Here is a 26,424-nt window from a genome sequence, read left to right as displayed (position 1 = left end):
CTATACTACTACTATAATTATTATTATTTTCCACTACACTATATACTATCTTCTACTATTCACTCTTCACACTGTCATCACCCCTCACAGAGATTTAAAATTTAACTGAGATTTTAACCAGACATCAAGCCATCTAATTGAATTTTTTGATTTAACTGAATGATTTAAAAGCTTAACTTTAGTATCTCTTTCTCTGAAATTTGGATAAAAGTGAATTAATTCAGTTTTATCCATATCAAAAACAATGTTTTTTGATTTTGCTTTTTCAATCATTTCAGTTGCTGCTTGCTCAATCAAATTGCAATTATTTACAATTGATTCTGAGCTTACAACTAGACCCAAATCATCCACATAGCTTGGAGTTCTCACCATAATTGCCATTTGTCTATCAATAAACAGAAACTTGATAAATATAGCAAATAAAATGGGTGAGACTGGGGAACTTTAAGGAACTCCTATCTCAATATCTGTTATATCTTGTCTTATTCCATCAAAAAGCAACTCAATAGTTCTTTTCAACATGAAACAGACAACTCACTTAATGAGAGACTTTGGCATTCTCAGTTCTATCAAAGTTTTGATCATTTGAGAAAGTGAAATACAATCAAATGCATTTTTTATATCAATAAGCATTGCAGTTGTAACCATTTTTTCATTTTTTGTAAGTTGAATATCATGAAGTACAGAGAGAACTGCATCAATTGCTGAGTTTTACTTTCTACATCTCATCTGATCATCATTTAATAAATCAGTTGTAGTAGATAGAAAAGACAATCTAATTGCAATTATCTTTTCCAGAATTTTTCCCAGACAATTCAGCATAGATATCACTCTATAAGATTTAGAAACAGTTAGTTTTCTATTAAGTTTTGACAGAATAACTTCAACAGCATGCCTCTAGCACTTAGAATGATACCCATATTTTAAAAGATTTGAGAACAATTTAAAGAGCTCATTTTTTAATATTAAATGAAGCTCTTGAATTATTAAATGATTTATGGTATCAGCTCCTGCTGCTGTGACCTTTGAAGATGAAAAAATAGCTGTCTTTAATTCATCTTCAATTAAGTCAGATCATTTCCATTTCTTATCATGTTCATATTCATTATCTTCTTGCAAAAAACAAACCTCAGTTGAATTATTTGATGATGGAAACAATATTCTCATAAAAGCTTAACATTTATCTTCAAATGAACTAGCTATAATTTCCTCATTCTAAAGGTTATAAGTTAATGTTGGTCGCTTAGACATTGTTTTTGACTTTGTATATCTGAAAGCTTCGAGGTTATAAGTTAATGTTGATAGCTTAGACATTGTTTTTGACTTTGTATATCTAAAAGCTTCGAAGATCTCTTTTCCCTGAGCATTTTCTAGAAAGTTATTTCAACAATCAGTCTTTGCTTTTTTAATTGTTGAGAAATAATCATTTCTAATATTTTTTAAATACTCACATGAGGCAAGGTCTTCTTTCCAATCTCTTTTAACTTTAGCTAAATGTCTTTTTTTATTTAAAATCTCATCATTCCACCAAGGCTTAGAGAATTCAGAGACTCTTTTCAATGGAATATAATTTTTTATACTATAATCTCAGTGATTAAATTTGCTTTTTCTTCAAGCATTTTGCCTGTAACATTTGTATCTGATTTCCAATAAAGAATTTCATTATTCTCTAATTTCAACTTTTTAATCATTCTTTTCACTTCTGTCCACTGAGCTTTTTCAAAATTGTATTGATTTGAATATAATAGGTTTTGAACTGTTTGATTACTATCCAATTCCATATCAACTTAAATTATCTCATGTCCAGTGGCAGCACCATTTGTTTCATTTGAGTCAATACACCAATTAAAATGTTTATTCTCATATAGATTATTAGAGAAAAAACATAGATCTATAATTGATTTCTGTCTCAAACCTGGCTTGTGAAAAGTGGGAATATCTTACTCATTTATCAACTCTAGTTTGTTTAAAAGTGCTCATTCAATTAGTTTTTCAGATTTAATTGATTGAGTCCTTTCTGAATTTCACCAGGAGTGATGAGCATTGCAATCCCCTATGATTATTGAGTTTTTCCCTGGTTTTAACTACATTAAACATTTATCAAATGTCCAAGTTCTATTGTTTTCTCTCAGAGATTTTTTATTGTAGATATTGATTAATTGAATATTTTCAAACTGTTTTTTCATATCCACAATGTCACCAATAAGAATATCAATGTCAGATATTAAATCATATCTCAAATTCAATTGAAACCTTGAATTTTTTCTAGCATGTATTGCCATTCTAACTCTAATATCTGTTTTCTCTGGTAGAAAACAATAGTATGCTGGATGAGATACATTATACTTTTGATCAGCATCAAGTTTGGGTTTTTAAATAAAAACAAAGTCTGCTTTTTGCTCATAGCCAATTTGTAAACAGGAATAAAAGCATGGATTTGTTTTATCCACATTATTTTGAATAAATTTGATTTTTGTTGAGCTTTTAACATTTTTTTTTTTTTTTTTTGACATTACACAAATATTAACAAGTATTTCTCTTTATTCAGAGTCAGATAACAGACTGAATCTATTATTCACAACTTCAACTGCTATCATATTCTGTATATGTGTATCTTTTATCTTTATTTGAACAGGGGTTCTTGGTGACTCTGTGATCTAATTTTTTGCCTTGCAGAGGCTTCAAAGATAGCAGATTTAGAGAGTTGAGAATTTCTTCTTTTTTGTTTATTGCTATCATTTACATTAGTAAAGACTGAGTTATTTGTCTGTACTGATGGCTTTCCTGATTTGGGAGCAAATACACATTCTTTTGAATTTGCAAAGTGAGGCTCTTTACAATTAACACACTTTGCAATAGATTTAGAATGCTCATACAGAGTTCTCTTTTTCAAACAAAAATGACAACTATACTCAAATGTTCTATGAAATTGTGCAAAAATTGTCATTATTATAAACAACAGATAAAAATAATTTAATCTTCTTCAATTGTGATTGTTAAATAAAACTTTTTATCTCATCTTTTATTATTGAAAATATATTCATTTCAATATTCAACTGAATCATCTGCTCATTTATCATTGTTTGTATATAATTCAGTTCAAATTTTTCATTCTGAATAATGTTTTTTACAGTTAAAAAAACTTCTACTCTTTAAGATCTCTCTGTCATCAATCAATTGAAGAATTCATCAATAAACAGATTCACATATTTATCAAATTAAGAGATTGAATAACTTTAAATAGAAAACAGATTTGAATTCAATATCAGATTCAAATTTAATGACAGAATTCAACAACAGATTTAAATTCAATGATAAATTTAAATTCAATAATAAGTTTAAATTCAATTTTTTTATATTTCTTATTTCTTCCATCATATATTTCATCACCATCACATTGATTATCTCACTTGAAGATACAATATTAGATGAAGAAGAAGTTGAGAAAGGAAATATAATTGCTGACATTTGAAATATTTGTATGAAAAAATTAAAAGTAAAAATAAATTCATTTTTTCATTTTTTCATTTTCTTTTTATCTTTTTCTTTTTATCCATCAATTTTTTTATCATTTTTTTAAGAGATTTTTAATTGTTGTATATTCATATTCAACATCATCTATTCAACTGACAATCTCACTACTCAAAAGTTGAATATGAGTATCATCAAAAGCTATTCAACAAATACTTTATTCAAAGTTATGACAATTCATTTTTTAACAACATCAATTAAGATTATTATTATTATTATTATTCTGTTATATTTGTATGCAAGCAGTGCTTATGACAAGTTCTTGTGTAATGTTAAATACAGGTAAGAGTTGATTATATAGAAGGAATTCTTAGTGTTGTATGATGTCAAGAATATAACAGAAATATGAAAAAATTAATAAATGACAAAATTTGATACTTATGATACAGATTTTCAGCTCAGAAACAATAAATTAAATCAGATAGTAGATTCATTTGAAAATACTTACTTGACAAATTCACATTTTTTTATTTTAGAGGCTGAGAAATTGACTCTGATGTAATGTTGTCCTCTTGTGGATTTCAAATTCATACACCTTGAGTCCCCACACCAAGGCGCTACCTGGTGGCCGTATTACTCATTCGGCCACCGGGGTTTAACAACATCAATGAGCAGTTATCTCACACTCAATCTGTAAAAAATTATACTCATTTAACTGTCAATTTCAAATCTTTTTCAACTGCTGACTAATGGCTGTAGATTTTATACATATAAACAGCAGCTTTCCATCGTCAAATATTTTATGAATTTGAAAGAATTTGATAAATGATAACATTACTTTTTCTTTAACATTTAATACGTTTTTTAATATCAATATTTGAATTGTTAATTATGAATTCAACACTTCAATGAAAGCTGCAGAACTGTGTATTACAAAGATGTTTGAAAATAAACTTGAAATATCAAAAAAATCAAAAAAAAATAATAATTTCAATATTAAATTCATTCATTTTCTTCTTATATAATTTTTTTAAAAGAGTGATAATCTCTCTTCAATCTGTCTTTTTTTCAAGAGTGATTTTGATTGAAGATTTATATTTATTTAATAAGATGATGATTATACAATTTGCAACTTTTATCTTCTTGCAGTTCTGCTTTATAACATACTCTTCAGCTATTTTTTTTACAATATATTGAATATAATAAAAATTAACAATCATATTATTTGTTGTGATATTTTATAACTTGATTTTTATAAACTTCTTTATTTTATTGATAATCATTCATTCATACAATCTGAATAAGATCCCAAATTCAGAAATAAATATTTATAAAAATTAAAATCTTTTAATTGTATTTTTTTCTTCTTCTTTTTTTTCTTCTTCTTCTTCTTATTCTTCTTCTTATCATCAGTTAGATTCTCATCACTATTCAGAATATTTGAAACAAGCAATTTGAATAGATAAAAATGCAGAGTAGTTGAAGTTCTTTTATAAGTTTATGAGGCAGTAGAATGATGAATGTTGCAGAACATATTGACAGATTTGATGATAAGATGTGTATTTGAATGAATTGAATGATATTTAAATGATTCTAGAGATATTGTGGCGGGACGTAAAGCTTGCGAAAACAGAATTTTCTGCCACCCCCTGAAAAATAGTAGCAAAACACCGCAGAAATAACCAAAATATCCACGTATCTCTAGAATCATTCAAATATCATCCAATTCATTCAAATACGCACCTTTATCATCAAATCTGCACCTTTATCATCAAATCTGCCGAATATGCGCCGCAACAACCCACCCGTTCTACTGCCTCGCAAGCTGGTAATAGGACTCCCAACTACCCTGCGCCTTCGTCTGTCCAAACCGCGTGTTCCGGATGTTCCGGATAATGACGAGAATCCAACTGATGATGAGAAGGACGATAAGGAGGAGGAGGAGGAGGAGGAGGAGGAGGAGACACAGTCAGAAGATCCTCGATTTCTGCGAACACCTACCCCTGAGCCTGAGATCTCATTCAGCTGTATGAACGGGTGATTATCAATGGGATAAAGGAGCCTATAAAGATCAAGTTACGGAATGTCACAACAAATGATATGACTGTCAGCTTCTATCGTATCCAATATCTCCCTCAACTCCTTCTTCATCTAATATTGTGTCTCCAAGTGAGATAATCAATGTGATTGTGATGAAATATATGATGGAAGGAATGGGAGGCATGGGAGGACTGAATTCAAACTTGTCATCGAATTCAAACTTGCCATCAAATTCAAACTTGCCATCGAATCCGAACCTGCCATCGAATCCGAACCTGCCATCGAATCCGAACTTGCCATCGAATCCGAACCTGCCATTGAATCCGAACCTGCCATCGAATCCGAACCTGCCTCCTATTCGAAGTAGTCCAATCCCTCAGTGTGGTGAACACGCGGATCTGTTTATTGATGAGTTCTTCAACTGGTTGATGACAGAGAGACCTCGAAGAGCAGAAGCTCTTTTAACTGCAAAGAGCATTATTCAGAATGAAGGATTTGAACTGGATCATATACGGACAATGACAAATGAGCAGGTGGTTCAGTTGAATATTGGAATGGGTATATTCTCGATAATAAGAAATGGGTTAAAGAGTTCTATCTGGCAGTCACAGTTGAAGGAGATTAAATTGTCTTTATCTGCTGTTTGTAATGATGACAGCAGACTTCATACTGCTTCTGCTTCTGAATTTGAAACTTAGATATTATATATCATCATAATTGAATTGTAATCTGAATCTTTTTAAATTTTACAATATATCCTATATGAGCCGATCTGAAATATCCTCTTGCATCTTCTTCTCCCATGAAATTCTCAACTGCATGATGCAAGAAGGCTTCAAAATCTCCATCAAACTGATTCTCTAACTGACATCTGTATCTTCTAATCCATTCTTTCAACGCGTGAAATGACTCCTCTATAGGATTATAATCAGGAGAATATGGAGGTAAGAATAAAAGTCCAATGCCAGCTTCTCTGCAGAGATCTCGCAGTGCTTGTGAACGATGAGAAGAGCAATTATCCATCACTAAGTAGTGATAACCTCGTTGGCATTTGGGCAGTATCCGGACACGTACAAACTCATTGAACCTCTCTGTATTATAGGACCCCTGATATATATCATAATCAAGATATCCATCGACACTTATTGCAGGTAAGATTGACCATCTGCGAGATCGTTTACAGGGCCTTCTAATGCGACAAGGGAATCCTCTGCTTGACCATCCATATCGTCGATCTGCAGTACGTTCATTCGCAGCACTCTCATCTAAAAAGATAAGTTGATCAGGTTGATACTGAGTAACTTGAATACGCCATTCAGCTCGAAGTTCTTCGTTGCGTTGACTGGCCACAGGTTCAACCTATATCAAATAGAACTGACAGATTAGCAGGTTCTATAAGTGACAATTGCAATAATTAATCACCTTCTTCCATGTCAAATTCAGTTTCTTCAACAATCTAGATATCGATCGAGGGTGGATATCAACATCAAATTCATCCTTCACAAAGCAGACAGCCTCATCGCGATATGCAGTTGGATATGCCTCAAAAAAGTCCTCCAAACCTGACAAGATATCCGGTGTGATCTTTGGCTTTACACCCCATGTTGAACGAGGACTTCTAGCAGTTCCAAAGCAGCGAATATTTCGTTGGATTCGATATACAGTGGCCAGACTGCACTCAATGGTCCGCGCAATCTGAGCAGGCATATAACCATCATTTAGAAGGCGTACGATCTCATTGGTGGTAAATTCGCTGAGCTGGGGGGGCATATTGGCAGATTTGATGATAAAGGTGCGTATTTGAATGCGTTTATATCCCCGTTGTTTTCGTTGTCTACAGTTCTAGGTCCTGGTGACGTCTTTGTCGGGTCCAGAATATATATATACTAGTATGTCCGTATAAATGTATAAATTTCTCCCGTCAGGTGCTCGATTCCCAACCTACAACCATCACTACTGATATTGACCGACTTTATCCCGTCGGTTGACGCCAACCTCCATGGGGTATGAATATACTCTAAACCGACAGCCGTCATGAATAACGTTGATATTGGAAAATACAAGAGAATCGTGCAGTACCTCTGGGATCCCGAGCCGAAGAATGACGATGAACCTGGCTCGCCCATCTGGTGCCTCGGGCGAGAGTATCAGCCACTGACTCCTCCGCAACCACAACCACCATCACCACATGTCCAGGCGGTTGATACCGGCACCAAGGACGCCGGCGATGACAAAAAGACACAGGATGAACAAAAAAATCACTTAGATCAGACCACAAATGCAAGCCCGACAAGATCATCGGATAGTGCTACAAAGCCACAGAGGCATCTACTGCCCTTCGCAATCCATCGTGGATCAACAACAAGCCCTCTGGGACAGCAAGGACAGCAGCATTGGCCAGACGCTTTCCTCGATGATTTTGAATCAAAGATATGGCTTACTTATCGCTCCAACTTCCCGCTGATCCCCAAGTCCAACGACCCGAACGCTTTGTCGGCCATGACATTGGGTGTCCGCCTTAGAAGTCAACTGGTTGATTCGCAGGGATTCACGACGGATACTGGATGGGGTTGTATGATTCGGTCAGGACAGAGTTTGCTTGCAAATGCGCTGGCAATATTATATCTAGGTCGAGGTAAGTTGTGCCCGCGAGGTCTCAGTACGCTCGTTGTATTTATGATTTGCTATGCATATCTGGAGGCTAAAGGGAAACTACCCTGTAGACTGGAGACGTGGTACCAAGATAAAGGAAGAAAGCAAGCTACTCTCGCTATTTGCCGATGATCCAAAAGCCCCCTTTTCAATACATAGATTCGTGGAACACGGAGCTTCCGCATGTGGCAAATACCCTGGGGAATGGTTTGGCCCGTCCGCAACAGCAAGATGCATCCAGTAGGTGGCCTTTCCTATCCCCCTCGTTGTCATCTCGGTGGCCTAAAGTATAGCCTGCAGAGCATTATCGAGCGAATGCGAACACGCCGGCCTCAATGTCTACGTCACAAGTGACGGCTCAGATGTCTACGAAGATCGATTCCGGGCAATAGCCAGCGCAGGCGGCACAGGTGCTGGTACGAGCACAGACGTCCACCCCACCCTAATCCTCCTGGGGATCAGGCTGGGCATCGATCGCGTTACACCAGTTTACTGGGAAGCGCTCAAGGCCGTATTGAAATATCCACAGTCCGTAGGGATAGCTGGGTAGGTGAGCCCGTGCGCTTTTCCGGCTTAACCACAATGCTCATTATATATATAAAAAATAAATTCACAGCGGCCGCCCTTCCTCCTCCCACTACTTCATCGGCGCCCAAGCGTCCCACTTCTTCTACCTGGACCCGCACCATACCCGCCCAGCCCTCGCCTACCACGACGCGGGCGATAGACCGTACACCACTGAAGAGCTGAACACCTACCACACGCGTCGGCTGCGGCGTTTACATATCAAGGATATGGACCCCAGTATGCTGATTGGCTTCCTGATTCGTGACGAGGATGACTGGAATTCGTGGAAGAGGAGCGTGCACAATGGCGCGATGATCGGGACAGGGAAAGCTATCATACACGTGTTTGATAAGGAGAAGTCACCGTTTGGTGGGCATGGGCCGGAGAGGGAAGGGGCGGTTGATGAAGTGGAGTCGCTGGATGATGATGACGACAACGACGACGACGACGATGACGATGTCAACAAATGTGAAGATCATGATGCGAGTGTTGATGACGATAATGATGTGAGCATCCGCGAAGACGCCGGGGATAGCTCCAGTTTCCTACATATATCAAAATAATGCGCATGTTATGTTTCTGCTTGGGGGGTTACACTTTTCTCTCCATTTTGGATCTCCTGGTCTTACAACCGCCATTTTCACGTTATGAACTGGCATGGGCTGTCTGCAATATCATCATTGGATTTTGTACTTAGCAAATGGAATGGAATAGAAATGAGCCATTTACCAAAGTATCGTATACCGCACGAAGACCTCTTATGAACATCTGAAAATTAAGATGCCGAAATCCCAGGTGGCTGGTTCTCAAAATGTAAACAGGGATGGGACGATGAGAGAAATTGCGCGAGAATAAAGCACATTTATTTTGCTGCTTTAATCGAGGAAGAGCCAGTGACCAGTAATCCCATGCCGGATTGCCTTTCCATATTCCAGTAATTTATTGTACATTCCATCACACCGATACGAATTGCAACCCATAAACATGCGGCATCGGCACAAAAAGAAAATTTGAACAGGAAATAAAATCAAAGCCGTCCCATGAAACGTTAAAATAAAAAGAAAACCCCACTGAACACCCGTAACCACCTCACTGAGCCGCAGAAAAGACACTTGACCGTGAGGAATTAAAACGGAAAGCAAAATCATATAGTAGAAAAAGGAAAGCAAGAAAACAAAATGTCGTTTATTTGGCGGACGAGGAGTACTTGGTGACAGCCTTTGTGCCTTCAGAGACGGCATGCTTGGCAAGTTCACCTGGCAGGATGAGTCTCACGCTGTGAAGAGGTTTTTGTTAGCGATGCGATGTGCTGGATTGTATTGCGGAACGAGCAAACTTACGAAGTCTGAATTTCTCGGGAAGAAATGGTGGATTTCTTGTTGTATGCAGCAAGCTTGGAGGCTTCAGTGGCGACACGCTCAAAGATATCTATTAGGAGAAGAATTAGTTATGGCTCCTACGGGACACGTGAATGAGGCGACATACCATTGACGAAAGAATTGAGGATGGACATGGCGCGGTTTGAGATACCAGTATCTGGGTGGACTTGCTTGAGGACTAAGGACAAAAGGAAAAAACGCGTTAGCACGCTTCCATCGCGTCATAGAGAGACTTCTTCGAATTATGGGTGAGAGAAGGAGCAGCGACAGGGAAATATACAACATACCTTTGTAGATGTAGGAGGAGTAGGTCTCTTTTCTGGTCTTGGATCGCTTTTTCTTCTCACCACCAGCAGCAGTGGTCTTTTTGCCGGCCTCCTTCTTCTCAGGAGCTTTGCCAGCTGGGGCTTTGCCAGCAGTGGAGGGCTTCTTCTCAGCGGCCTTTGGTGGCATTGTGATTTGGTTGTTTGATTTTTAATTTAAAAAAATAAAGTTGGTAGAGGCGAATGCGGAGTGAGAATAAACACAAACGTGGACGTGCGGAGATGGACGACGGGGGACGGCTGTTAGCGGGATATGGAGAGGAAGAAGAAAAGAACAAGAGTCGCGACGAGGAAGCTGGCGGGGGGCGAGTACTTATAGCAGCAGCAAAGAGCGCCAGTCCACCCAGCGTGATCTGAGGTGGGTGAAGGAAGCAGAATTTCGATACGGTAACAGTTTCGTATGATCCGTATGATTAAGGGGCGTGGCGGCTGTTGTTTGTATGGCCACGCGACAATACTGGGCCGTACAGGACGGTAACAGCGCCATTTACCACGCTTACCGGATCGGGCAGGACGCCATAACAAGCTGACGCAGCAAATGAGAGCCTGTGATTGGACTGATCTGGCTGATCGAGCTCAGCTAAGCGAGAATCCCGTGACTCTCCTGCGTGATCTGGGTTGCGACTCCGCCCAACAAGAGCCGACGCCGTGTTTTCTTATAAACCAGTGTCTCGTCCTCCCTGCCCTTCTTTGCTCTCTTCTCTCTCCTCCTCTCTGTTTCTTCTCCACATTCCAGTTTGACTCTGCTTCTCCTCACGTCTTCTACCGCTCACGTTACTGCCACTTACGCTTCTGCATCCACTCCCTCTCTAAACCAAAAAACCAAACAACACTCAAAATGACTGGAGGCAAATCAGGAGGAAAGGCCAGCGGCAAGACTTCGCAATCGTATGTGACATCCGTTCTCTCGGGTTTTGCGGCGGGATACAACATAAAACATCCTTGTTCCATTGTATGAATCTAATCTAACTCATCGAATTCCAGCCGCTCTTCCAAGGCTGGTCTAGCTTTCCCAGTCGGTCGTGTCCACCGCCTGTTGCGCAAAGGAAACTACGCACAGCGCGTTGGTGCTGGTTAGTCGCTCAACCCTTTTATGGGCTCTATCATTTATGCTATCATATTTTGAAATTAACACGTTGGTGGCAGGTGCTCCCGTCTATCTCGCTGCTGTCCTTGAGTATCTGGCTGCTGAAATTCTCGAATTGGCTGGTAACGCCGCCCGTGACAACAAGAAGACGCGTATCATCCCCCGTCATCTCCAGCTCGCCATACGCAACGATGAGGAATTGAACAAACTCCTTGGCCATGTCACTATCGCCCAGGGTGGTGTCCTGCCCAACATTCACCAGAATCTGCTCCCCAAGAAGACCCCCAAGTCAGGAAAGAACCCTAGTTCCAGTCTTGAACTTTAAGCAGATTTTCTTATCTTTTGTTTTCCATCGATTAATTTCCCCCTCCACCTCATGTCTTTTCGAGTTTTCTACTTGTTCTTGTTCTTGTTCTTCGGCGCAGTCTGGGTTTTCTGACGTGATCATGGGATTCTGGTTGGGCAAAGTTTTATGGCTCCTGTTTGTTTTTACTGGTGTACATTACGTCTCGACGGCAAATCGGTGCGGATGGGGGTATTTAAAGCGGCTCATCGCCCACGAAAGCATATTTTGACGCGTGCTGGCGATCTTGCGTTTTTATAGCTTGATTCTTCGAAAATTGAAGAGTGATTATTCTATTTCCAACTTGTTCTCCCCTTCATTTCTTTCATTAACGTGTGTGAAGCATTTACCCGCATTTTTATCAGTGATTCAGAATTGAAGAACAAAATTCGCGTTTCTCCCAGCTGCTATATCTACTAAGGACGCGTCAGGAAATCCCACTGGCTTGGCTTTTGTTGATATCGCTCCGGGATCAACCACGGCTTGCAAGTTTTATGGAACGCAAGTTGACAAAAACATGAGGATGTGGGTTTCTCCAACCCTTGGAACTTCCAAGGTTGAATGTTGGGGTGGGGGTTGGTGATGCATGGTTGGTCACAAATCCAACAAAGGAAGTGAGTGCAATTGAGACTGCTATGTATGTACGTACATTAGGACTGAAATGGAATATACAGGTCTGATTTGCATGTAAAATCTTTTCTTAGAGGCTCATCAATGAGCGATCAGAGTCAGCACTCATATCTGTGCGGTGGACATTATCAGCTTGAGACAAAAGCAATCAGTGACTGAGAGATAATTTATTGGAAAAGAAAACCCAAAGGAAACATTTAGTTTATATACATAGAAAGGACTTATACTGAGGATGTCTCTTCCTTTCTCTATAGCAAAAAATACTCAACCCAGTGTTACACATACACACATAAACAAAATCACTGAAGGTTCTGCTCCTTTTCAAGTCTGATCACTTCCTGCTCATCTGCTTTCTGCCTCTGTGCTTTTGCCTGGTTAAGTCTTGAAGCTTCTCTGATTCGCTGTTCCTCTTCCTCCATTATTTCATGTTGTGCTTTGCCCACTATTTAAAACCTCAGTTAGTATGATTCGGTTGTATAGATACACGTATTTCCCACGTACATGGTAGAATTGGTAATTCGGAATTTCGCTCGTATTTGCTCCCTACGCAACGAAGTGTCAGTGACGTGTTAAAAAAAAAAAGAAGCAAAAACTACGCGGTGCAATTGATCCATCCATCAAAGGGGAAAATGCATACCGCCTGGTGCCGTCGGGGCTCTATACGGATCAGGATGTTTCCACTCTTCCAGCAACTTCTCGGTCTCGCGGAATAAAACCTAATGAATGCGTCAACTATAATCCCAAGCCCACATATACATATATATACATCAATTATGGTTGAACAGTGCAGTGTCGTACTTTCTGTTGTCGAGGCTCGCGCACATGTCTATTTGCATCAAAGAGCGAACGGATATAGACAGCCTGGCCACGCCATAGGTGACGATGGACGGCCCAATCGAGGGCGAGCTTGAGGGACCGTCGGTAGAGAGACCTGTTCAAATACAGATTGGAGGTGGGTGCGATTAGTAGATATAGGATAGATGGAAACGAAAGTGCAATAGTAATCTGGCGGAATTTTGAGGGTAGCTTACAAGGCTGTTGGGTTGGGCGTCATGGTGGTGGACGAAGAAGAATTGATCCCAAGTGGCCCCAACCCAGTGGGTAGTTAATTGATTGTTGAATATCCGTTGAGCGAGCCAGTGGCAAGGGCGTTGTCTGGCTGTCGCTGGTTGTCAAAGCAGCTGGTTGGTGTGATGCTTGGGCCGGGGACGCGGGAGGGAAGATGTTCCTGTTCCGCAACCATGCTGGCTTCAAGCAACAACAAGACTAAGAACAAGAACAAGAATTTGGACCGAGCACTACTATGTTGACATCTCTCGTTGCGTGACAACACACTCTCTGTTAATATTGATCTTTGCTTAGTATTATCTCTCTGTCGTTTTCTTCCGGCCTTGTTAAATCACAACCATCCTCTATCCTAATTCTCAGCCTTGAGACTGATAACCGCTAAACCCGATGGCTCCACGACTACAGCTCCCGCGAGAAATGTCGAAACATTTGCGACTTGTCCCTCGACATGTTTATACCAGCTCAATCTCTTGCAGAGCTGTGTCTTCTCTAAGCCGGGCGTCTCGATCCAATGGCAGCCTGAGAACTGCGCACACCACTCTTCTGAATTCGTCGGTTCCATGGAGGTATATATCCCCATTCCGTCACAGATTCTTTGATTCTGATCGGTCATTTATTGTGTAGACAATCTGTAGCCCTGTCGAATAACCCGCTGTTTATGGGCAGCCAGCGACGAACTTATGGTTGATATGCTCGCCCCCTTGTCAAACTTTTTAATTGCCTTGAAACGTTTCTAACGAGTCTGGTAGCGGATTCGATCGTAAAGGTACCGCCGATGGCCGAGTCGATATCAGAAGGAACATTAAAACAGTTTTCTAAAAGTGAGATATTACCTTCCTCAAGCCTTTCTCCGCTTTCCTGGATCATATTACGTGTCCATTGATGGAATCTTTCTAAACAAGAATATAGAGGTTGGCGAATATGTTGAGCGAGACGAGGAACTTGCAACCATCGAAACAGATAAGGTAATATTTTATCACGCTTCCCCCGAACTGCATTTTATCCTCTCCCTTCCCTCCCTCTCCCCAAAAAAAAAAAGAAAGAAAGAAAGAAAGAAAAAAGACACTTACTCTCGCACGTTTTTGTTTCAGATCGATGTCACCGTCAATGCTCCAGAGGCAGGTACGATCAAGGAACTTTTTGTAAATGAGGAGGACACTGTTACCGTTGGTCAAGATCTCGTCAGGCTGGAGACAGGGGGCCCCGCTCCCGAGAAGTCCAAAGAAGAAAAGGAGCCTGCGAAAGCGGAAGAAAAGCCAGCAGCCAAAACAGAATCTGCTCACCCGCCACCGTCATCGTCTCCGAAAGAAGGAGCAAAGGCCACTACCCCTCCACCAAAGTCGGAGCCAATCGTCCAGAAATCCTCCCCATCCAAACCGGAGCCGGCCCAAGCGTCTCAATCAGCCCTTGGGAATAGGGAAGAACGCAGAGTACTCTCCCCTCCACTGAAGAAAAAGCTCTTTCGGCTGACATGTTATCTAGGTAAAAATGAACCGTATGCGATTGCGAATTGCGGAGCGCCTGAAGCAGTCCCAAAATACAGCGGCATCGCTCACTACATTCAACGAGGTCGACATGTCATCTCTCATGGAATTCCGTAAACTATACAAGGACGATATTTTGAAGAAAACTGGTGTAAAATTGGGCTTTATGAGCGCGTTCTCTCGTGCCTGTGTTTTGGCTATGAGAGATATTCCAACCGTCAATGCGTCTATTGAAGGGCCCAATGGCGGAGATACAATCGTCTATAGAGACTATGTCGATATCAGCGTGGCGGTAGCGACGGAGAAGGGTCTAGTCACGCCGGTCGTACGAAACGCTGAGTCTATGGAACTCATTGGGATTGAGAAGGCGATTGCGGAATTAGGTAAAAAGGTATGCTTGTGTGATGTGGTTCCATACTACTTCTCCCTTTAGAATTATAGACAAGCTCATATTAACATTCGCTTTTGAAAGGCACGTGATAATAAATTGACCATTGAGGATATGGCCGGCGGCACGTTCACCATTAGCAATGTAAGGGTCTCTAAACTCCATTCAGCGGTCGCGTTTTTATTAATATCCTTTCCAGGGAGGCGTTTTTGGATCTCTGATGGGTACCCCGATTATCAACCTTCCACAAACAGGTGAGCAGCGCTCTTTCATCCGACGAGTGTGTGCATATTATGGTCGTATCATACTTACGAGATTCCTGTAGCTGTGCTCGGCCTTCACGCGATCAAGGATAAGCCAGTCGTCGTCAATGGAAAAATTGAGATCAGACCTGTAAGTGTTTTCCCGTGTGATGACTCACATTTTTCATATGCATCTAACTAATATCTATTTTAGATGATGTATCTCGCATTGACCTACGATCACCGTCTTCTGGATGGTCGGGAAGCCGTCACGTTCTTGGTTAAGGTCCGTCTTGTTTTGTCCCATCATGAGGACTGTGGTGATTTACTAACCCTAACCCCTTCGATAGATTAAGGAGTATATCGAAGATCCGAGGCGAATGCTTCTGGCATAATTGCCTTCCCGCTGCACTCTGACTCCTATCATGCCAGGCCCCCCAGCCAGAAAATATATGTATATCACGGTATTTTTCCTTTCTAGCGCTACGTTAACTGGACAGGTGTGAATAGATTTTCCGACTGTCATTTTGATTCACTTTTTCCTACCTTCTTTCCGTACTAGGGAGGGAGAATTAAAATCATTGCCTCTTGACCTTTTTTTTTATTCTGGCGATAATTTGTAAATAGATGAAGTTGTTTACTACAAATAACCTCCGGGCACTTTCCTCTGTGGCAATTATCAGAAGGTATAATATCCTCACCTTTTGCTTTCCGGTTATAACCTGCTAGAATTGGTGACGTTGTGTATAACTTTCGTGTTGCCTGTCGTTTACGTCTGTAGGCCACATCTTGTTTACTTACTGCAAAAGTACGGCATATATGAGGTCATTCGCGCGGTTTTGTCAGAGTTTGACGAATATGTTCTATCTGACGGTCGCCCTGCATATCTTGTTTATATGTCCTCCTTCGAAGGTTACAGAAGAATCAGAAATATTCTTTGGTTATCGAAAAATTAAAAGCCTATCACAATCAGTATAAACTTGGGTCTTTCTACTATATAAACAGTATCTTAAAAGTACTTGGAGTTAATTATATATTTTCCATATACACCCAAATAAACAATCCAAAAAAAAAAAGAAAACATACAAAAGCCCGGATTCGCTGGTGGTCACCCACCCAACTACTAACAGGCCGGCAAATGGCTTGAGTACGGCTGAGCGGACGGGAAGCCCTATTTTCCACTTCCTATGTTCGTATGTGATAGAACATAGCGTAGTTTCGTCTCCTATAGTTGGAAACCCTCATGGTTATTTGAATTTTGCTATAGATCAGTGTCTCGGTGTACAGCTTGACTCCCTAATGTAGTCCACAGAGCAGGCCACCATCAAACCAGCAATACCTGTTTCCCCGATGGGTATACAAATCTATCTCATCGTTGGTGGGGGTTTGTCACACCGAGGACACCTGGGGCATTTGTCTCCATCTTCGGCAATCCACCTTTTCAATAGACTGGTTTCCCTCGGGGAATTCTCTTTCAAGACGCTCGTGTTTCTCTAGTTATATTTCATTAATTGATCCTTTTGATATAACCGTAGCCTTGGTATCTCAAATCAAAAATAAAGATAAAGTGTAGGAGTTAAAAGCCCTGTGACCATGCTGGGGATTTGACTAGCGGACATGATATAGTTCAGGTGAACCAGAACCAATTCGTAAGGAGAAGTAAAAAGGTGTAAAAAAAAAAAAAAAAAAAAAAAAAAAAAAAAAGTGGACAAGCCAAAGAGTAAGAATATAGCAAGCAGGCAAATTGCATAGGAAACATGCTAAAACAGTCACGAAGCGCTTTAAAATTTATGAAAAAGTCGTGCAAGGGCCATTACCATTGTGTGCAGCAATGCCATGACACCAATGAAAATGAGGGAGAGCCACCTTAAAGATCCCCCAACAAGTAATGATCTCGAAAGGCATTGGGGTCACCAAACGGATCAAAATAAGAACTGAGAGAAAGGTCGCCCCAGGCATCCTCAGCAACGTCCTCTCCAGAATGAAGAAGAGCCGTGCGGGGAATACTGGTATATACCAGTGAATTAATATATTGGCTCTGTCCGAAGAGAATGCCATTGTACCCGTTTGGCATAAGATTTCTAGGGCAAACTAAAGCAATCGCCTCAATGGTGACTGTAGTGTTCGAGAGGGCAACTAGGATTGTCACCTGAACAGCTGTCCCACTCTCAAATTGATATATGTCATTCTCCCCATTTTCAAGACGACGACGGAATGGGTTCGGAAAGAAGGTCCGCAGAGATTATAGTTCGGTGTGCTCCGGTATCCCAGATCATATTCGCTTCTGGCAAAATTTCAGAGGAATTCAAATTCATCGTCTATGGGGGAGACTCTAATATGTGCTTGAACAAGTGGTAAGAGGTTGTCTAAAAGGCCCTGCCCTATTGTTGATAATATAGGGTGCAGTATGATTCGATGGTGATTGTCGATTCTCCTTTAGGAATTCTTCTTTGAGTTTTTTATATAATCTCTTACATTTTTTTCATTTCATGTTTTACTACAGCATAGCATGATTTTTAATATTCTTTCATTTTAAATTTTTTTTATAAAAATTTTTTTATACAATTTCTTTTTCTGATCTTTTTTTCATTTTCTTTCTTTTCTTAATCAATTTATAAACTATATTAGAATAGAGTTAATTGTTAATTAAAATAAAGTTGTTATGTTATAAATTGATTTATCTGTATCAATTTATTCTATGTTTATAACTGCATCTAGATGTTCAAATTAAATATAAAAATAAATCACTTAAACTCTACAAAGTGACATCATTATAATAGCATTGCGAAGAAGCTTGAGCATTAAAAAATTCATAATTGTATGTTTATTAAAAAATTAGAATGTTTATGAAGTATTTTTTAAAAAAATAAAAATTGAATCTTCTGATTTTCAAGTTACTGAAATCAAAAATCATGATTTTGCATGAAAATAAAATGAATTTATAAACACCTCTATAAATATCATGTCATGAATAAAAGAAATTTCATTGAAAATAATGTTGAATTTCAAAGCTTTCTTTAACAGCAGTTCTTATAAATGACAGAGTTTTAATACATTAAACCAATTTGAATATGAATATATTGAGAATCATACAAATGTTACATCTTTTTATGCATGAAAAAAGAAAACTTTTTTTTTCTGAATAAATTCACAGTAGCTCTCAATCTATTTAATTTAAAAATAAAAAATAAAGAATAAACTTGAAAAAAAATGAATTGACAATAAATTTTTTTTATATAAATTTATTATGTGTCTATAACTGATTAGAAGGAGATGCTCTAATAAAGTTTTAATTTTAAATTAAATTATATATATATAATTATTATTATTATTCTTCCATTATAGATGTATACAGTCAGTGACTATAACATCTATCTGAAATACTCCAGGATTTTTCAACTTGAGAACAAGCTAATATACAAAGTCAATTTAATACATGCAATAGCAGAATTCCAGCTCAGAATCAAACAACTATTCAAACTATTCAATTTAAAAAGAATGTTAAAAGAATGATAGCAGATCAATACATTTAATTTAAAACAAATGAAATAAAGAGTATAAGAAACAACAACTATTAAAAGAAAAGAAAGCATTCACAAATCAAACTTTTCAAAACAAGTCAAAATCAAAAATAAATGAAATAAATTTCAAAGTAAAAATAAGAAAAAAAAAAAAAAAAAAAAACCGAAAACCAAAATTGAGTTTATTATCAAATCAAGCTATTTAATTGAAATCTTGTAGCAACATTTGATTCTGTCAAATATTCAATCAAGAATTCATTTCCAGTTTTTGTATTGAACAAAAAGTTTTAAATTTAACTATGTCAATCAAACTTCTCTCTCAATCTCAATTTTAACTCTGTATGCTTTGTACAATGTAAAAGAAGATGCTCTGGATTTTCATATAACTGACAATTTGAATATAAATCACTTAAATCATTTCTAATATTTGTCAAATATAATTTAAAATAACCATGTCCAAGCTTTATAGCTGTATTATTGTAGCAAAAAGTTTCTTTTTACATTTTATTGAGCAAGCTTTCCATTTTGGCTTAGTTTCAACCCTGGAATAATGTACACTCTTTTTTTGTAAAAACAAGATATCTTGCCATTTTTGCAAACATGATTCTCTTATTTTTCTCTTAATAAAAGCCCATGTTACAATTCTTTGAAAGCAGACTTCTAATTCAGTTGCTTTTTTTGCAGCTTTATCAGCCATTTCATTGCCATATATACCCATGTGAGCAGGCACCCAGTGAAGATGAATAGAACAATTGAATGAGATTTTTCTTTGAATATTTTGAAGACTTTTCAAAATCAGCTCTAGCATTGACTGTCTATTAACAAATTTCAAATATTATACCACCGGAATCACGAACGAGCCCAATACGTCGAATTAGACAATACAAATACCCTTAATCAATTCCTATTGTCTATATCAATAACTGCTGTAAATTTGAAAAGATTGAATCAAGATTTGAGAGAAATATTTGATGAATAGTGATTTGGCATCTGCAGAGATGTTTTCTTGATAATTCATTAAAATACTTCACCATTTCTTGATCAAATTAACTCAAATTTAAATCAGTGATAGATTTATCTAGTACTGATAATCTATCAAAATTTTGTATAAATTGACTGACAATTCACTGAGTTATTCTTGATTCTGTGTTTGAAAAAACTCTGATTGATTTTGATGTTTCAATGCATTCATGTCAAGTCCCCCCTGAGTACCTCCCAGTCACACATGCCTGTCAAGCAACAAAAAGATACCTCAGCACAATTGAATAATGCATATCTCATCAATTCAAATCTCTCAAATCCTTTAATTGCTTCTCAAACTGTCCTTTCATCTAAAAATAAACAAGATAAAAATTAAAATATCAGTGTTTGAATGATAGCTTGATCTCTACAAGTAGTTTATATATATATATAAATTATTATAAAGAAAAAAAATGGAGATTTAATTTTTTGATTTCTCATTTATATATTCATTTCTTTGAAAACCTAATAATCAATTTATTGAGAGTTATTCAGTAAAATAAAGTGATTCAATTTGAATGAAAAGAGATTTCATTTAATATTGAAAGTTTTTAATATTTCAGAAATATAATTTTAAACTGAAATGAAATTTAATTTAAGCAAAAACTTTGATAAATTTTTTATTTAAAAAAAAAGATAAAGTTTGAGAAATAAAGTGTTTTCTCTGCTTTAATTCTGAGTTAATAAAACAGAGAATTCTTATTCAAAAAATTTATATTTCTTTTAATTCTTTTTAAAGACTGAAGAGCTTTCACTATTCACACTGCTATCACTTCTCACAGTTTCTAATTATTCAATCTTTAAAAAATGATCTGTTGAATAATAATCATGATTTTTATTTGCAGCATCTGCTGTACTCATGCCACTGTCAAATCAGAAGCAATAAACATCAATGAAGAAAACTGTGAAACATACACCTCTCTGGCACTGAAAATGCGCAACAAGCATCATCTTTCTCTATGAAGTCAAAACTTCAAGTATAATTCAGAAGGGGACACCTTCTCTGAAAAAGCTTTATTTTGAAATGAAAATGAAATCTAAATACAATTGAAGCTGAGAAAATAGCTGTGATTAAAAGAATTAAAAAGTTATAGATTGAGAAGAAATTATGAGAACTTCAATACTGATGCAATACTTTATTGCAAGAATTGAATGAAACAATTTCAGCCACTCAAAATACATTTGAAACACATCTGAACCATGGTAGAGATGCAACTAGTATGAATTGTAATCATGAAAATATCATAAGCATCCTCAGATCACTGAAATCTACATTACAAATGTCTAACACTTTAGTGAAAAGTGCTGTGAGTACTGTCAGTGAGAGATGTAGTCAGATACCACTTTGACAATTAGAATATTGAGATTCTGATATAAGTGATCACTCTTTAGAGAGATGTGGAAAAGTTCTGAGATTAAAATATGAAAGAATTCAAAAACATTGTTACAGCTGCTATCACTTTCCATGTCAGTGATCTTGATTACTATAATGAATATAACCATCGGAAGATCATCAAAGCTGTCACTCATTTCAATGTCGAGATGCAACAACCTTGGTATCAATATACACATGATATACAGATTTTGCCACCATGGGAAGAATTTGTTAGCTGGATGCAATGTCAAGTTACCGATTCAGATAAAAGTTTTTGAGATGCAGATAGACAGTACTGAAAAACAGAGCAACAAGAAAATTAGATAGTTCAATAATTTATTTTATATTTACAATCAATTGAAGAGCATCTGCAGCATTTTTATAATGAATATCATCAAAAATCACACCTTTATATAAAAGTTCTACCTTTCATTCATTAAGAATTTGATAAATATGCAATCAAATTAAAGGAGTTAAGCTATGATGCCACTCATCATAAACTTGCAATGACAGAATCAAATCTGTCAGAAAGACAGATGAAATTTAAAAAAAAGTCAAATTTCAAAAACCTCATTCAAAACTTTAACAACAAAAATAATGCTAATAATAAATATAGATAAAATGATATTATAAAGTCCAACAACTTCATCTGATCAAAATACTGTTGTTATTGCAAGTGATCAGAACATATCATCGATTTATGCTTTAAATGATTAAAAGATGAATTCAAGAACATCAAATCAGATTCAAAAATCAATGTAAAAGATATGAAGAACTTAAAAGATTTAAAAAATGCTTAAAACACATCATTCAATTCACAATGACAGCTATAAATGTGGAAAATCAATGCAAAAACATCTTAAACTTCACTGTCACAATGGAAATCACTACATCTAAGAGTTTGCAAAAAATGCTTGCATTAATAGACTCTGAGTCAGAAGTGAACTGTGTTGATGAATTTTGAGCAAAGGATCACAACTTAGAAGCTGCTCATTGCAAAATCAAGATGATTAAATTGATTGATGAAAGAATATATAATACACTTTTTTAAAGAGTATAACATTGCAATTACTGTCACTGATCACAAAGGTAATGCGCAACAGACATCTCATTCCTTTCATGCAATGAAGATGAAGGACTACAATCTTGTGTTAAAATTTCCTTGATTAAAACAAACAAATCCTTTTATAAATTGATTGGATGGACAATTATTCTTCTTCAAAAGCTTTGAAAATGAACAACAATTTCAAATTATTTCTGAACAAGATGTTTTAACTGAAGTTCTCACAGAAGTTAGAGTAGAAATACTTGTAGTATTATTATCTACAAAATGTTCAAAAAACTCAAAACATGCTTCATATCTATTTTCAGCGGTGTATTCAGACTTGCTGACCGGTCTATCCAATTATGTTATGTCATACACATATATTTTTTCAGAAGAAGCTGCTATAAATGTGTAAAAATCAGAAAAAATGAAACATTGTATAGATCTCAAACTGCTCTACGGGAATATTTAAAGAATGTATTAGATAAAGGAATGAATACATTGTTCAGTAGTCTGATTGATGCATTAATTCTTTTTATTTTCAAGAAAGATGATGAACTTCATCTCTGTGTAAACTATCAAAGATTAAATTGAATCATCATTAAAAATCAATACCTTCTACCTCTAATAAATGAATTACTTGATAAGCTTTCAACAGTCAAGATATTCATTAAACTAAATCTTTGAAATGCCTACCACTGCATATTTATAGTGACAAAACACTGTTGAAAGACAGTCTAGAATGAGATATGAACATTTTAAAAATATAATTATATCATTTAAACTAGCTAATATTTCAGTGATATTTCAAACATACATTAAATGCCTTGTCTGATTTGTTGAATATATGTTATGTTGTCCACTTGGATGACATTCTCATATTCTCCAGTTCAAAGCAGAAATATAAAGTGCATGTTATTAAAATATTAGAATGTCTCAAATGTGTGAATCTATTTGCAAAACTTTTTATTATGGAATGATATACATTTAAATCAATTAAAAAGATTCAATTTTTTTTGAGTTTTGCTAATTTCTATCAGCACTTTATTAACTCTTTCTCCTCCATTGCAGCCTCATTATTCGAACTTATAAAAGGGAGCAAGAAAGGGGAAAGAAAAGTCACTTTCATGTGAATGAAAGATGCTTAAAATGCTTTCAATAAGCTTAAATCACACTTTATACATGCTTTTTTATCAACTCATTTTGACTCATCTCAGTATATTCAGATTGAATCTGATGCATCCACTTTTACAATTGTTGTTATTCTGTCACAATTGCAAAATGACAGACACTGACATTCAGTTGTCTTCTGATCAAGAAAGTTGATTGATGTGGAAACACATTATGATACTCATGATAAAAAAACTCTTAACTATTATAACAGTATTTAAGAATTGAAGATATTATCTGAAGAAAAATCAGTATTCAATTCAAAATTGATCTGATCATGCCAATCTGCAGTACTTTATAACAATTAAGAAATTGAACAAACATCAGATTAAATAAATGAAAGCTCTATTTGTTTATGATTTTATATTACTATACTACTCTGAATCAAAGAATTCAGCTGATGAGTTTAATTATTATACAGATCACAATGAGATCTATAATGATCAAATTATGTTATTTACTTTGTAATAGCTGTTGTAACATGGAGTTAAAATAGATTAAAAAGTTGATATTTTTTTTTTTTTCAAAATGATATTTCTTCTGATGTAATTTATGCACAGATCTCTAATGAGCAAAATGCTTTTTTTTAATAAATGAAAAGCACTTCATACATCAATGTTTTATACCTCTCATATAAACTCTTGTTCTTTGTCATGTGTTGAGCAATATATGCTCTGAATTGCAGTTAATAAGATTATTTTTGAGAACTTAGTATATACAGAAATATCTGAATTCTTTATTTCATTTTTAAATAAAGTATAGAAAATTGATTCTTTTACTGCTGAGCAAAGAAAGAAAATAAAAAAAAAAAACATAATTGTCACTGAAAATATATTATGAATAATTTCTGAGAATGATATATTACATGCTGATGATCATGTGTATGTTTCTCAATAAAAAGCACTCATTGATGAAATTATCAATGCAATTTATGATGATCTGCAGAGGGGTCACTTTGATATAAAAAAGTTCATAAACAGCATTCAGAACAAATACTATTGACATGAGCTAATCAGAAATATTAAAAACTATATATTCATTTATGATACTTGTCAAAAAGTAAAATCAAAACATCACAAATAATATGAAGAGTTGAATAAAATTTTTCTTATCATCAAATTGTTTTGAATCTGTTATTATAAATTTTATTACAAATTTGCCAGCCTCCCTACATTCCTTCATCAAATGTATGATGTGATTTTAATGATTGTAAATATATATACAAAGTTCACAATCTATATTCCTTGCATCAAAAACATTACAGTCGATGAACTAGCGGAAACCATTTATATCAAGTTTTATACAATTTACAGAGTATCTAAAAACCATATATCTGATCAAAAATCACTGTTTACAAGCCATCATCAACAACTGAGAGGTTTGTTCTTTGCAAGAAGATAATGAATATGAACATGATAAGAAATGGGAATGGCCTGACTTAACTGAAGATGAATTAAAGACAGCTATTTTTTCATTTTCAAAGGTCACAGCAGCAGAAGCTGATACTATAAATCATTTAATAATTCAAGAGTTTTATTCAGTACTAAAAGATGAGCTCGTTGAATTGTTCTCAAATCTTTTGAAATATGAGTATCATTCTAAGTGCTGAAGGCATGCTGTTGGAGTTATTCTGTCAAAACCCAATAGAAAACTAACTATTTCTAAATCTTATAAAGTGATATCTCTGCTGAATTGTCTGGGAAAAATTTTGGAAAAGATAATTGCAACTAGGTTGTCTTTTCTGTCTACTACTACTGATTTATTATATGATGATCAGATGAAGTAGAAAGCAAACCTCAGCAATTGATGCAGTTCTCTCTGTAGTTCATGATATTCAACTTGGAAAGAATGAAAAAATGGTTACAACTGCAATGTTTATTGATATAAAAGGTGCATTTGATTGTGTTTCACTTTCTCAAATGATCAAAACTTTGATGGAACTGAAAATGCCAAAGTCTCTCATTAAGTGGGTTGTCTGTTTCATGTCAAAAAGAACTATTCAGTTGCTTTTTGATGGAATGAGACAAGATATAACAGATATTGAGATAGGAGTTCCTCAGGGTTCCCCAGTCTCACCCATTTTATTTGCTATATTTATCAAGTTTCTGTTTATTGATAGACAAATGGCAATTATAGTGAGAACTCCAAGCTATGTGGATGATTTGGATCTAGTTGTAAACTCAGAATCAATTGTAAATAATTGCAATTTGATTGAGCAAGCAGCAACTGAAATGATTGAAAAAGCAAAATTAAAAACCATCGTTTTTGATATGGATAAAACTGAATTAATTCACTTTTATCCAAATTTCAAAGAAAGAGATACTGAAGTTAAGCTTTTAAATCATTCAGTTAATCCAAAAAATTTAGTTAGATGGCTTGGTGTCTGGTTAGATTCTCAGTTAAATTTTAAATCTCATGTTCAGATCAAAGTTGCAAGTGCTGAAAGAATCTTAAACAGTATTTTAAGACTTTCAAATACTGAGAGAGGTTTGTCTTTTCAAGCAATGAGACAATTATATATTGCTTGTATAACCTCTGTTTCAGACTTTGCAGTTCAAATATGGTGGAAAAATCAAAAGAGTTTTGTAGAGAGGTTTCAAAAGCTTCAAAATTCAACTT

General features: G+C 36.1%; 7 protein-coding genes across 7 annotated transcripts; 4 read left to right on the top strand and 3 right to left on the bottom strand.

Annotated features, from left to right (window-relative positions):
- Window positions 1-5,257: 5,257 nt before the first annotated feature.
- Window positions 5,258-5,878, top strand: HCAG_03528 (predicted protein; the record flags this gene model as incomplete). Its single annotated transcript, XM_001541380.1, has 2 exons — window positions 5,258-5,498; window positions 5,646-5,878. The coding sequence occupies 2 exons, from the start codon at window positions 5,258-5,260 to the stop codon at window positions 5,876-5,878; spliced, it is 474 nt and encodes a 157-aa protein (XP_001541430.1).
- A 775-nt stretch (window positions 5,879-6,653) lies between these two features.
- HCAG_03527 (predicted protein) lies at window positions 6,654-7,281 on the bottom strand (the record flags this gene model as incomplete). The annotated part of the gene is made up of 2 exons (XM_001541379.1): window positions 6,654-6,776; window positions 6,934-7,281. 2 exons carry the CDS (start codon window positions 7,279-7,281, stop codon window positions 6,654-6,656), a joined length of 471 nt encoding a protein of 156 aa, XP_001541429.1.
- Window positions 7,282-7,545: 264 nt separating this feature from the next.
- Window positions 7,546-9,293, top strand: HCAG_03526 (conserved hypothetical protein; the record flags this gene model as incomplete). Its single annotated transcript, XM_001541378.1, has 5 exons — window positions 7,546-8,083; window positions 8,141-8,146; window positions 8,323-8,403; window positions 8,457-8,709; window positions 8,780-9,293. The coding sequence occupies 5 exons, from the start codon at window positions 7,546-7,548 to the stop codon at window positions 9,291-9,293; spliced, it is 1,392 nt and encodes a 463-aa protein (XP_001541428.1).
- Window positions 9,294-9,915: 622 nt separating this feature from the next.
- HCAG_03525 (histone H2b) lies at window positions 9,916-10,562 on the bottom strand (the record flags this gene model as incomplete). Its single annotated transcript, XM_001541377.1, has 4 exons — window positions 9,916-10,006; window positions 10,071-10,158; window positions 10,216-10,287; window positions 10,397-10,562. 4 exons carry the CDS (start codon window positions 10,560-10,562, stop codon window positions 9,916-9,918), a joined length of 417 nt encoding a protein of 138 aa, XP_001541427.1.
- Window positions 10,563-11,270: 708 nt separating this feature from the next.
- Window positions 11,271-11,844, top strand: HCAG_03524 (histone H2A; the record flags this gene model as incomplete). The annotated part of the gene is made up of 3 exons (XM_001541376.1): window positions 11,271-11,320; window positions 11,417-11,505; window positions 11,579-11,844. The coding sequence occupies 3 exons, from the start codon at window positions 11,271-11,273 to the stop codon at window positions 11,842-11,844; spliced, it is 405 nt and encodes a 134-aa protein (XP_001541426.1).
- A 947-nt stretch (window positions 11,845-12,791) lies between these two features.
- On the bottom strand, window positions 12,792-13,546 carry HCAG_03523 (predicted protein; the record flags this gene model as incomplete). Its single annotated transcript, XM_001541375.1, has 5 exons — window positions 12,792-12,934; window positions 12,994-13,035; window positions 13,130-13,208; window positions 13,291-13,423; window positions 13,524-13,546. The coding sequence occupies 5 exons, from the start codon at window positions 13,544-13,546 to the stop codon at window positions 12,792-12,794; spliced, it is 420 nt and encodes a 139-aa protein (XP_001541425.1).
- A 431-nt stretch (window positions 13,547-13,977) lies between these two features.
- Window positions 13,978-16,069, top strand: HCAG_03522 (dihydrolipoyllysine-residue succinyltransferase component of 2-oxoglutarate dehydrogenase complex, mitochondrial precursor; the record flags this gene model as incomplete). Its single annotated transcript, XM_001541374.1, has 11 exons — window positions 13,978-14,126; window positions 14,185-14,243; window positions 14,310-14,381; window positions 14,470-14,525; window positions 14,652-15,042; window positions 15,104-15,435; window positions 15,517-15,576; window positions 15,632-15,686; window positions 15,758-15,825; window positions 15,889-15,960; window positions 16,025-16,069. The coding sequence occupies 11 exons, from the start codon at window positions 13,978-13,980 to the stop codon at window positions 16,067-16,069; spliced, it is 1,359 nt and encodes a 452-aa protein (XP_001541424.1).
- Window positions 16,070-26,424: the final 10,355 nt, after the last annotated feature.

Source organism: Histoplasma capsulatum, genomic scaffold (assembly GCF_000149585.1).
Source record: "Histoplasma capsulatum NAm1 scaffold_3 genomic scaffold, whole genome shotgun sequence".
NCBI classification, from domain to species: Eukaryota; Fungi; Ascomycota; class Eurotiomycetes; order Onygenales; family Ajellomycetaceae; genus Histoplasma; species Histoplasma mississippiense.
This window is presented reverse-complemented; position numbering and strand designations above follow the sequence as displayed.